Below are 13,654 nucleotides of genomic sequence, written 5' to 3' on the forward strand. Positions count from 1 at the left end.
ATCCAATATGAATTTTAGAATTGTTAATTCAATTCGAATTTCACGTGTAAAAATTTACATGTGAACACGTATATATGGACATATATACACGTATAATTTCCGCACAACACCTAGTGAATGGCTCCAATGACCGAATATATATTTATTAGTTTAAAAATATTTGATATTTCAAGAATTGCTTTATATTGAAAATAAATAAATAAATAAATCAAAATAGATGACATGCAAAAGAAAACGCAATCTCACGTGTAATGGCGATGGATCGACACTTGGAAAATTATCTTTTATCGGAGATTGCGTCGGTATTGCCGGACAATTAAGTTTCGGTTCTCGTTAATTCCCGTCATTAAATTGGTCTGCTGACGTAATTTAGCAAATTCTGCCGCCACCGCCGCCGCCGCGTGCAAGTACAAAGCAGAGTTTCTATTCTCCGAGTAAACGACATTCGCGTCTCGCTCTAGTTGCTTATGCGGCTTTCTTACCTAGTTATATCTCTTCTTCTCTCGCCACGAGTTGCTCCACTTTCGTGACTGCTAAATTATTTTCCATCAGCTATAGCTGCTAATTTTATTCGCTGCAAAACTTCAAAGCGTATTTTAAACAAAATTTGCACATGTAACGTTTTAAACACATCTCGAAAATTATATTATTAAAAATCTTATTATCAAAACATTTTATTTTAATCAACACTTTTCAGTCGAATAAAATTTATTCGACATTCACAAAACTTCTTTTTTTTTTTTTTTTGTTACTCTTTTGACACAAAAAATAGATTTTAAACCTGATTAAAAAATAGTTGCCAGTAACTGCAGCTTCTTACCGAGAGCTTTTTTTTACTATTACAGCGTTATCAGAGGTCTTTTACGAGGTCTATAAATCATGATAATAGATCATCAACCGTACAACCTGACAGTCGTTTGTGAGGTTTACGGTTTCCATAATCTTACGTCTGTCATTTCCTTACGCAGTCTGCAAGTTACAGCTCCATCAGTGATATTACGATTACCATTACTGGAAGAAAAAAAATAGTTCGCTCGCTACCATAATGGGAAACGTATTGCGGGTTGACAGTCAAATAATTCTTCTAACTGTTTGTCCTCGATTATCGAAATTGATTGTGGAGTTGTTCGGACGTGAATTAGTCTCACGTCCATGTTACTCATGTGACACAGAGAGAGAGAGAAAGAGAGAGAGAGAGAGAGAGAGAGAGAGAGAGAGAGAGAAAGAGATCTGTAAACGACATTCGATCTGTAAATGACATTCGATCATAATTACATATTTGTTCGCGCACGATATATGCATGACTCTAGAAAGTATTTAAAAGCATAAAAAATATATGACATATCACACAAGTTTTTAACATTTATATTACGATAGAGATAATGTCAGTGTTTTTGCTATTTGACAAATTTTAATAGATATTTTTATGTATGTGCGATGTAATCATATATATATATATATATATATATATATATGTATATTTCAAGACTGTTCAAGTAGTAAAAATATAAAAACTCGATTGAAAAAGTTTTTTAGGCTAATTTATTTGTTTATCTAAGAGATTTTTGTTTCTTCTCTTGTGTTAATATTACTCTTATGAACATATTTTACTATATCACTTTTATATTGTATTAGTTCTTGTAGTGAAAATAGTTCTCAAGAAATATTTTTTCTCAAAAGAGAACTCCATTGACAGAACTATCATATCTCGCTTCGTGAAATAGCAGCATCTGTCAAAAGAAATGCAGTTCGATCGGGGACACATGTATTTATTTGCGATATGTTTTTCTTCTTATCGCTTTTACTCACGGAAAAATAATGTTTCTCTGGTTTCTCTCTCTCTCTCTCTCTCTCTCTCTCTCTCTCTCTCTCTCTCTCTCTCTCTCTTTTTTCCTCTCTCTTTCTCCGTGTCTCTTTCTCGCTCGTTCGTTCCATCTTGTCGCTTTGATCATTATACCGGAAAATTCTTTGAACACATAAAAGTGCATGACCGAACTTATTTTTTATTAAACGGTCAAACTATTTTATACCGGGGCTGATCGTTGTAATTAAAACTTAATACGAGCATGCATTAAAACTTTGTCTAAGAGTTCCTTTTGCGAAGAAAGAAAAGTGGTCTCTCGTTTTATTCCCGTGTGAGTGGAAAGCCCTTAAGTGTGTTAAAGAACGGCGGGAGAACGGAAATAATGCGATTCGAAATATCATACGTTACACAATTGTGCATTCCACGCTTTAAGATTTATAAATTGCGATTCATGAATTTCGCATGTAAAAAAAAAAACGTATTCGCACACAGGGACTTTTTTTGTTCCAACTTTTTTGCGAAATATTGAGATTCGATTCGATATATATTGGAAATAACGACATACATATATGCTCGTTTCTCTGAATCCTCAATACATATGCGACTGCACTGCGGTCATCACAATTTCCAATACTTTAAATAATAAAAATCCGAGGTTTGCTTTTAAATATTCAAGAAAACCTATTAAAGAAATAAAAAAAAAAAAGGGAAAAGTATATGAAGTATATTGAAAATAGAAGATTATCAGGAGAGAGAGAGAGAGAGAGAAACAAATTTCTTCCTAATAAATTATTCTCAGTAGTTTATGGTTTTTTTTTTCAATATCTCCTCTTTGCGATGTAGTATGTTTAGTAAAAAAAAAATAAATAAAAAAATAAATAAAGAGAGCAGCATTCCGCGCACGTCGGAATCTTTCTTTCGCTCAACGTTGCTCTCGCGGGGATTCCGCTCGAGATCGCTGAACCACATTGAGAGACTGACAGCTGCGCCAATGGAATTGTTCTGGGAATAGTTATAGCGGTAACACCGCGGTATTTGCGAACAAATACGGTTTTCCGCAACGCTGTAAAGTAACGGAAGGAGGATTACGTAGGAGCGTCTCGAAACGGAAGGAACAAAAAGAGAAGGTCCGCGGTCCACCAGGAATCGGAACAAGAAGATCAACGAAACCCGACGATAAAGCGACAACTAACAAGCGTCCGACGATAATAGACACACGACGCTTTTCGTCTCTGTGAAAACGTGTTCCGCAATTGTGTTGTCGCTGTATTATCTTTTCTACTTTTATTCTACCGAGTTTTATCTATCGTAATCTACATATACCCCATTTCTGTTTACGTGCGCACAGAGGGAAGCCTTGGCATTGCGACGTTGAAAGCGTCGACCTACTTTGCCCGCCGGTCTTTTTGCCGTTTTCTACGTTTTTCCCGTCACGTTACATCGTCGATAAAACTACTTGAAATCGGGCGGAATAAAAGCGCGATCGCACGGATTAAGGATGAGACGATGATAATATTCGTGCGCCGCTCCGAAATCGTAAAAAAAAAAAGATGACGAGGCTAGTTTAATAGATATTAATGTTCTCTCTATTTCGTTCTTCGTTTCTACGTTCCTCCATTATGTTACATGGTCGATAAAATCAACAGAAATGGCGCGAGACGGAGGTATTACAGATCGTAATTTAGATCGTAACAGTTATCGTAAACAGTTTTTTTTTTTTCACAATAGAGTCTCATTTGTTCAATAAAATGATACCGCGCGATAAGATCGTCGAAACACAAAGACTTTGTAGTATATAAACAATAAAAAAATATAATATTACATTATCACTCTTATGTGTATAAAAAAAATATAATTCTCCAAAAACCTAAAATGAATCCGCGCGTTAGGAGTTTCAGAGAGTGTGGGATATAAAGCTTTAATTCGCGCGCGCGCGTCCAGTAAAACTGGACGAGTTCCACGTATTAATAAAACTGCCGGCCGTAAAAACAATGACCGAGATATATTGTCTTGTTTACGCTGATCGCGCGCAATGTCCATCGAAGTAATGCGTTTTACTTGGCGGCGGTTTATTCGCGCGCGGATTCGCTTCAGAAGCGGATTACGGAGCGAAATTCGTGGCTCCGATATGTCACGGCTGAAGCTCCTCAAGTAGACAAGGGTAAAAGAAGAGCCTTTTCTCTCGTGACAAGCGAGCGAGGAGCACGCCCGCTTCCTTGTCGATGACATAAGAATAGTTGCATAATCCGCTTCACTATCCTTTCGTCTTTCTTTTGCTTCGTCTTTTATGCTCGTCTTTTCGGATTTTCGCATTAAAGATCGCTCGTTACAAATACACGCGCGAGTATTTTGCGAAACTAAACAAAATTTTGCAAAAAAATATATATATATATTTCTTTAGCGTTTTGTTTTTTTTTTAATAATCGAAATGCGTTTTAATTGTTTTTCTCCAAAAAAAAGTATGTTCGCGCATGAGTTTTATTTATATTCATGTTTAAAAAGAAAAAAAATTAATAAAAGACAATTCTTTATCTTTTAACAATCAATCGATCGGAGAAGCACCGAGAATTTTATATTACTTCGGTTCGAGTGAGATAAGAAACGTTCTTCTCTTGTTAAAATGAATCGTTCTGATAGAGAATACCAAGAGAGAGAAAATCGAAATTCGCTGAGAGAGACGAATGGGCCAAGAGGCTTGAAGCTCTCCTCGCGAGACCGATTCCGAATTCGCGTTGATAAAAATTCTGTCAGTTCGATTAACGATCGTACGTGCCAGTTGGAGCGCTGCCATTTTGTATCGCGGAGAACGTCGTATTAGCAGTTAACTCTCTAACGGCGTCGAAAATCTCATTAGATTTTCGCACATGTCCGTTTTTTGTGCTTATGAATTACGTGAGAAGAAACGGGAAATCGCGTTGTCAAAAACTAATAAATATACAATTTTGGTAAAACGATAGAAAACGAATCTTGTGCGAATCTTTTTCACGCTGTGCTCCTTGGAATGTTTTTGGAAGAATTAAATGTTCCTTGTCAAGGTCTATTTATACGTCGTTTCGCGTGAACGTATATAACGGGTTTGATAATTAATACTTAATAATGATGAAAAAGTAGTCGTGGTGTGTGTGTGTGTCATATATAAGCTATTTAGCGAGCGATCGTAAATGTTGTAACTCTCTTTCTCTCTCTAAGTACCATATGAGAACTCTTTAAATATCACATAAACCCTTTAATTAACTCGATTGTCACTGCACATTTCTTTAATGGTACACATCTCTTTCTCACAACGAACGTTATAATTAGAAAAGTAGGAAACTTCTCTTATTTATTTATAAAATTTGCGCAATTGCAAGAGAATATTTTTTACTAATACAAAAGTCAAAAATACACAGAAGAACTTATACCAAATGGAAATCTCGTATTATACTTAAGTGATTAGGAAAAATTGTATTATTATATATATATTTTATATATGTATTTTTTATACGTATATAAACTTTATTTGTATTTTTATATATAAAACTTATTTATATACATATATATATTTTATAAATCTTGCGCGCAAAAGGGAGCTAATTTTCTCGAGAATATTTTTAAATCTTTCTTTTTACAGCAAATATTTTAATTATAAGATAAAATATCTTACATTAATGATTGACATTTGAAAGACCTGTCAATTTTTTTCCAAGAGTTTCTAAACTAAAGGAAAATAATGTTGCTACAAAAACCTCAAATTAATCTTATTATTAATGTCAAGTAAAAAGCAACTTATAGAAAAAATGTTAACAAATAGAAAAAATCAATAAGTGCCAATCATTGGAAAGTTATAGATGGATTCACAGTGTTACCCTACTTTTCTCAGTAATATAATATACGACTGGCACATAATTTTTCTCTCAGCTTAAAGACTGCATGTTTCGGCAAAACAACTGGAATTAAAGAGAATCCTTTTTATGTTTTCAGGCGATGGAGGCGGCGCCGGCGGAGATGGCGATCCTATTGTCGGCACGACCAATTCCGAGAAGAAGTCAGGATATGAGACCAATCTGTATCTGTACAGTGTAAGTACAATGTTTAACAAACCAAACGTTACACTCTCTCTCTCTTATTTTTTCAATTTATATTTTTTGATCCATATGTATTTTTAAATTAAATATTTGTTCAAACATATTTGTGTTATGAGAAAAAAGCTGTGACATTTCTTGTCTTATCTGGACAGCGAAAGAAAAAAGAAACACATCTTAGTTCCTAACTTTTACTTTAGTGTATGTCATTCTCATTAATTATTGATGAATTATTTTCTTATAACTGTACAATTATCTTCTCTTTCTCTCTCTCTTTCTCTCTCTGTCTCTTCCTTTCTCTTTATTATCATCGTCGCTTTTCTCCTTAGCATTTTAATGAAGTATTTGACTACTTTTCCTAACCGTAAGAACTTCATCGGCCCAGTTTTCTTACTTCTTGCCCGACTCCGTCTAGAATTGCGCGCTATTATCGAGCTATGAATCTCATGAGACGAGTATTGTGTCCTCCTCGAATCCGATAATTCGCTTCCACGGCGAATGTAACCCTTTCGGCGCTCATATTTCTTGCTCGACTTGTTCGAGCAGCGCAATCGAAGATCGCGGAAACTTTTAGCGAATGTTCAAGAAATACACTTTTACTCGTGCGTTTAAACTTTTGGAAAAAAAAAGATTCTTATAATTTTTGAAAAATTCTAATAATCATTTTAAGAAAAAAACTTGTGTGAGAAAAAGAGAGAAGTAGGTAACTAACTTTTGAGCTTAAAACTAGTTGAAATCAAGAACTTATATCAGTTACTTATTAATAATTTATTAATTGTTAAAAGTGATTTTGCGGATCTCTTTATTCTCTGAGCGGTTATCTCGTTTTCGCGTTTATTCTACATGTGAGTTCTACATGTGTGTTCTACGTAACTATCGTGTTTCATTGAATAATAGAGTGAGATAGATGCTTTTCTGCAGGTTTTGTACATGGAAAGTCGGTCAATATCAGAATCGCAACGTGAAATAAAAAAAACAAAAAACAAAAAAAAAAAAAAAAATGAACACATCATACAAGAGATGTAAAGCAATGCGCGTTGCAATATTTTAATGGAAAATTATCTCATTCTAAATCGATGGTTTTCTCTTTGACTCGCGCGCTGCTTGACATTTTTTTCTCGACCATATTTTTAAACCAACAAATTCTTTGCGCTTTATGTAATGCAAGCAGAATTTTTCATGGACGCACAAAAGAAGTTGTTGCAAAACATTAGATCGACAACGCGTAATACTCTCGTAACGAGATTGCGATCGGAACTTACATGACAAAGCGCTAACAATTTCCATAAAAGCGTCGAACAGAGTTGCGCGCGACACTCCCGCAAAAGTTTGTCAATAAAATTGCAAATGAGATTGCAACGTTTCGTTTGGCGTAATATAGAATCTTATTTGGAAAATTGGATAAACCGCAATGAGCGAGTATCGCAATATTCGTCATTACGTACGTGTAGCCGAGCGCGTGATAAAAGTCGACGATTGATCGGACAAATTCTCACTTGCGATATCGCAGTATTATTTCGAATCTTTTTTAAAAAAAAAAAACGTTTATTGCGTAATCAGACTAAAATAGCAAAAACACACCTAAACTGATCAAACTAATACGTATTTGTACATTTGTTTTTTTTTCTGTATATTCACGTGCAAACCTTTACATATTTTTAATTTTGTCAGTCTGTTGTTTCTTTTTTTAATTGATTATATGATAAAGTTTATATACATACATGTATACGTAATATCTATAAAACACAAAATATTTGAAATATATTGCTTTTCTAGAAAACTAATATTATTTTGTTTTTTTTGTTTAGTCAAAAGCTGTCTTGTATTAAAATATCAAAAGTTTTCATTAAAAAACACTACATACATACGTATACACATATATATATATATTTATATAATTAATAAAATAATTTGTTGGGAGAGAGAATTTTACTTCCGATTTTCACACACACACACACACACACACACACACAATCTGCAATAAGTAAATAAAAACAAAAATATCGAAAATAAACCCTCGCAGGAAGAGATGGAGGATCGGCCGCGGATTTCGACGTTGCTCAACAGCTTGGCCAGCTACAGCAACACCATTCCCGCCGCGACCGATCCGGACGCCAAACCGCCTCCGGCCGCGGCGGGCGGAGCGCGAATGGGCACCCTCATAGGTGTCTATTTGCCGTGTATCCAGAACATCTTCGGTGTGATTCTCTTTATCCGTCTGACATGGGTGGTCGGTACGGCCGGCGCCATTCAGGGCTTCTTCATCGTGCTTTGCTGCTGTTGCGTTGTGAGTAAAACAAATTCCTGCTCCCCTCCCCCCCCTCCGCGAATTAATCTTTGAAAGATAGATTGAAAAAAAAAACTGCTATTCCTCGTGCACGCAGACTATGTTGACGGCGATCAGTATGAGCGCTATCGCTACCAACGGCAAGGTGCCAGCCGGTGGGTCTTATTTCATGATATCGAGAAGTTTAGGTCCGGAATTTGGTGGCGCGGTCGGTATGCTGTTTTACACCGGTACCACCCTGGCAGCCGCGATGTACATCATCGGTGCCGTGGAGATCGTTCTCGTAAGTATAAAAAAAAGCTTAATTCATCATATCGCACCGATCGAAAACAAATACATGATACAAACGTTCAAATTGTGTGTGATTGGGGAAACGGAATCGATTTTTTTGCTTCTTTCCCGAATATAGACCTACATGGCGCCGTCACTCAGCATATTCGGCGATTTCACAAAAGACGCCAGTATAATGTACAACAACTTCCGAGTTTACGGCACCGTCTTGCTAATGATAATGGGCACGATTGTCTTCGTGGGTGTGAAGTTCGTTAACAAGTTCGCTACGGTGGCACTGGCCTGTGTAATTTTCTCCATCATCGCTGTTTACGTGGGACTCTTCGTGAACTTCAACGGCAACGAGGCTCTGAAGTATTAAACTAATTACGACATTAATTCCAGAATTATGTAGTCGTCACATCCTGGGACTACCGCTTATAATTAATTATATCGCGCCGATGAATAAATACACTTAAGAAACAGTGAAGTAAAAAAAAAAAAAAAAAAAAAAAGATCCTCCCGAGCAGCAGCTTTAAGAATTGAAACTTTGTGTTGTAGATTGTGCCTGCTCGGCAAGAGACTGTTAAAAGATCTCAACGTTCTCACGGATTGCAATAAGAATGTCAGCGGCCTTTTGCATAAGATTTACTGCGGCAACAGCACGACGAAATGCGATCCGTATTATCTCGAGAATAATCTCACCATCGTCAACGGTATTCGCGGCTTGGCTAGCGGTGTATTCTTAGGTACAGAATCGCAAGTTTTTTTTTTATCTTTTCATCGTTATCGCACACACAAATATACAAAACAATGTGACAATATACTTTGTGTTCTTTGACATGTAGAAAATATATGGGACAAATTCCAAGAGGAAGGACAGTTGATATCTTACGGCAATGATCCGAAAGACACTGACATTTTGTCAGGATCGTCTTTCAATCAAATCCAAGTCGATCTAACTACCACCTTCACCATTCTTATCGGCATATTTTTCCCTTCCGTAACGGGTAAATAAATGAATGAATTTTATTAACACACACGGATATATTAATTACGCGCAATAATAATTATGTAATAATTAATAACTTACAAAAAAAAAACAAACTCTTCAGGTATTATGGCGGGTTCCAACCGATCTGGCGACTTGGCAGACGCCCAGAAGTCTATACCGATAGGAACAATTTGCGCGATTCTGACAACCTCCACTGTTTATCTGTCAAGCGTTTTACTCTTTGCCGGTACTGTTGACAACCTGCTCTTACGTGACAAATTCGGCCAGAGTATCGGCGGCAAGCTGGTAGTGGCAAACATGGCTTGGCCGAATCAGTGGGTGATTCTGATCGGTTCGTTTTTGTCTACTCTGGGCGCGGGTCTACAGTCTTTGACGGGAGCGCCACGATTGCTTCAAGCGATCGCTAAAGACGGCATCATTCCCTTCTTGACACCGTTCGCCGTCAGTTCCAGCCGGGGCGAGCCCACTCGCGCTCTTGTACTCACCGTGTTGATCTGCCAATGTGGCATCCTTCTTGGCAACGTGGACTATCTGGCACCGCTTCTGTCTATGTTCTTCCTTATGTGTTACGGCTTCGTAAATCTTGCTTGCGCTCTGCAGACCCTGCTGCGCACGCCTAACTGGCGACCGCGCTTCAAGTATTATCACTGGAGTCTATCGTTTCTCGGTCTGACGCTCTGCATCGCCATCATGTTTATGACCAGCTGGTATTACGCATTGCTGGCGATGGGTATGGCCGGTTGTATCTACAAGTACATCGAATATCGAGGCGCCGAGAAAGAATGGGGCGACGGTATTCGCGGTCTGGCACTCTCAGCGGCTAGATATTCTCTGCTTAGGCTCGAAGAAGGCCCGCCGCACACCAAGAACTGGCGTCCGCAGATTCTGATCCTCGCCAAACTTACCGACGATCTGGTGCCTAAGTATCGCAAGCTTTTCGCTTTTGCCAATCAACTGAAAGCGGGCAAGGGTCTTACCGTATGCGTGAGCTGTCTGGCCGGTGATTTCACACAGAAGTCCGGCGAGGCGCAGGCAGCCAAGCAAAGTCTGAAGAAAGCCACGGCTGAGGAAAAGGTGAAAGGTTTCGTCGACGTTCTCGTGGCGAGGAGCGTTGTTGATGGATTGAGCTCGTTGATACAGATGACTGGACTGGGCGGTTTGAAGCCGAACACGGTTATACTCGGCTGGCCGTACGGCTGGCGACAATCAGAAGAGGAGAGAACCTGGCGCGTCTTCCTGCAAACCGTCAGAAGCGTTTCGGCCGCCAAGATGGCTCTGTTGGTTCCTAAAGGCATTAACTTCTTCCCGGATTCTAGCGAAAAGATAATCGGTAACATCGACGTCTGGTGGATCGTGCACGACGGCGGTTTATTGATGCTGCTACCGTTCTTGCTGAAACAGCATCGAACTTGGAAGAACTGTAAGATGAGAATCTTCACGGTCGCCCAAATGGAAGATAACTCGATTCAAATGAAGAAGGATCTGAAGAAATTCTTGTACGACTTGAGAATCGAGGCAGAAGTAGAGATCGTTGAAATGGTAATCTTACGTTTTGCGAAAGAACGTTGTTTTTTTTTTTTTTTTTTTTTTTTTTTTTTTTTTTTTATAATAAACTAAAAGATGTACATCGACAAATTAACATTTCATTTATTCTCTAATCTGTTTGCAGACAAATACCGACATCTCCGCGTACACGTACGAGCGCACGTTGATTATGGAGCAGAGAAATCAGATGCTGCGCGAGTTACAGTTGAACAAGAAACAATCTCTAGGAGTGGTAAGTATTGCATGCGGAGATAAAGCGGGAGATAAAGTGGGAAAACTGCTTATGGTATTATGTAGTAGAATCATGTATTATATATGTTAAGTAATAACACAATAGTAACGGTAATACTGATCGGTGTGTGTCTGTTTGTTACGTGCTTGTCACGGATAAAGGTGCAGTTGGTGGACTTCAACGAGGTACCCGCCGAGGAAAAATTACCTCTGGTTTGTCAGATAAACCCCGGAGTTCCATGTATGCCTCTCTCCCATCATCGCTCCATTGCACCAACGATTTTGTATTCTGTATACTCCCTCTCCTCTCCTCACACGATATCATGATATAACAGTCTGAAATCTCTCTTTTACGCGATCATGTACGAATAAATATTCTTACCGTAACAGGAAGGACGAATTCACGCGGCTTGCACCACAATTATTACGTGACGAGTTCACTGCGGCGAATTAAATATTTCTGGGATCGCCGCAGAAAAAATTATAAAAATATAATCTATAAATATATATATTATTCAAAATATATATATTAGTACGTATTTAACAATAATATATATATTTATAATTATATATATATATATATATTAGTATATATTTAATGATAATATATACTTATTATATATATATTAAAAATATATATTATTTAAACAATATAAAAGTGAGCATGCGTGCAAGAAAAACTTAATTTAAAAAATATGTTTGATGATATCTATGTGTATTTATAAAATGTATTTGCTCGCGTTCACTTCTTCCTGTTTATCACGTCATCACTTCAGATCCTTGTGTCTCTCAGTTTCGGCTTAAACCTTGGCACGGTTGCTTACATAGAGATAGCATTGATTTGGCGGTTATATTGCTTTGACGCTAGATTAATAGTTTCCTCTTAATTGAATGTCTTTTGCTGATCGAGACAACGGAATGCTCGTAGTGTCACTCATTCGCGTTACGTAATACAGGTGCAAGCGATTGTCGATCATCATCACAACGTGGACGCCAAAGTGGCAACAAAGGTGAGGTTCCAGGAGCCGGGTAACCAAAGCTCGAACGTGACCGACGATACGAAAGAGAAGCTGATGCACGAAGGCAACAAAGAAACGGAAGCTGCCGATGAGGCCGCAGATGAAAAGGAAGAAACTAAGGAGGACAACGACGAGGAGACGAAACTAATTGGCGGTTCGCCCAAGGCAGAAAATCGGGAGAACACGGAAAAGGAAACGGAGGCCAACGCGCAAGAGAACAAAAGCCAAAGTCCGGAGGTTAAAAAACCCGTAATCACACCGTGAGTGAATCAATGCGATCATTCGGTTTTCGATAACTGATGATCGAAACTTTAATAAATGATATTTTAATAGCGATGAGGGTGACGTGAGACGTATGCACACTTCCTTGAAATTAAACGAGGTAATCCGCAAAATGAGCAGTGAAGCTCAGCTGGTCATCTTGAATCTTCCTGGACCGCCAAGGGACACGAAGATGGAGCGTGAATCTAATTGTATCCTTTTAATAAATGCGTGTGTAACAAAAATATTTACTCGGTATTTAGTCGATTTTGAATGTTGAATTTTATTTATAAATTATGTTTGAAGACCGGTTTTTTGTTTTGTGTAGTAAAATATTTATTATTTATTTATAAATGCGTGGGACGACAATCTGTTAATTTGTAACTCAATAGTGCGTATAATATGAAAAATGTCACAGAAACGTAACTATGTAAAATTTTCTTGACCGTTGAAAATCAGATATGGAATTCCTCGAGGTGCTCACTGAAGGCCTGGAGAGAGTGCTGATGGTGCGGGGCAGCGGACGGGAAGTGATCACCATCTATTCGTGAACTGAAGCGATTGAAATCGCCACCGCCTCGCGGAAGCAAAGCTCTAGTTTACTTCTCAGTGACCTAAACAACACTATTCTAAGGAACACACTGCTCTTGTGCCATTGTCTGCGCAGTCACTTGCGTCTCGCGATTTGAAAGTCATTAGGGGAAAAGGAAAATGACGACGACGATGATAATGATCGTATCAAATACGAGAGGACAAAGTTTTACGCGGACCACGACGACCAATCATCGTTCGACGATGAAGCCAACCGCGATGATTGTCAAGGATAAAGTTTCTTTCAAATGAATTTTCGAAAATGTGTATTGATGTGCGAATTGAGAAAAGATTCGATATCGTCGTTTTGATACGCGTTAGAGACTGCTCAGATACAAATTCCGACAAATTCTGTCAGGCTCGCAGCCGCGCTCTCTCCGGACTCCATCTTGCTACCTTTCAGACCACCGGAAAACGAAAAATCGTAGCTCAACGACACGAGTCCCGGATAAACAATTCACTCAATTCCAACACTTCTCGATTCAATTTCTCGTAACTTTCCTGACAGCTAAAAAAGAATTATGTTTAAAAAAAAACAAAAAAAAAAAAAAACAAAAAACAAAAAAAAAA

The 13,654-nt window shown here is 38.0% G+C and overlaps 1 protein-coding gene across 5 annotated transcripts in view; it reads left to right on the forward strand.

Moving 5' to 3' along the window:
- The window catches only part of LOC109857552 (solute carrier family 12 member 4), a 73,129-nt gene extending 59,475 nt beyond the window's left edge, over positions 1-13,654 (forward strand). For 3 of the 5 annotated variants that reach the window (XM_020433970.1, XM_020433975.1, XM_020433974.1), the window contains 12 exons: positions 5,765-5,862; positions 7,889-8,152; positions 8,250-8,435; positions 8,562-8,797; positions 8,984-9,171; positions 9,271-9,432; positions 9,538-10,976; positions 11,107-11,214; positions 11,376-11,426; positions 12,170-12,492; positions 12,566-12,705; positions 12,953-13,654. In XM_020433970.1, coding sequence (XP_020289559.1) covers positions 5,765-5,862; positions 7,889-8,152; positions 8,250-8,435; positions 8,562-8,797; positions 8,984-9,171; positions 9,271-9,432; positions 9,538-10,976; positions 11,107-11,214; positions 11,376-11,426; positions 12,170-12,492; positions 12,566-12,705; positions 12,953-13,044 — 3,287 coding nt within the window. In that variant the 3' untranslated portion in view covers positions 13,045-13,654. The remainder of the gene's footprint in view (positions 1-5,764; positions 5,863-7,888; positions 8,153-8,249; positions 8,436-8,561; positions 8,798-8,983; positions 9,172-9,270; positions 9,433-9,537; positions 10,977-11,106; positions 11,215-11,375; positions 11,427-12,169; positions 12,493-12,565; positions 12,706-12,952) is intronic. The other 2 variants (XM_020433971.1, XM_020433972.1) reach the window with 2 other exon arrangements.

This window comes from Pseudomyrmex gracilis, unplaced genomic scaffold, assembly GCF_002006095.1.
Source record: "Pseudomyrmex gracilis isolate BER0280 unplaced genomic scaffold, ASM200609v1 scaffold_163, whole genome shotgun sequence".
NCBI lineage: Eukaryota > Metazoa > Arthropoda > Insecta > Hymenoptera > Formicidae > Pseudomyrmex > Pseudomyrmex gracilis.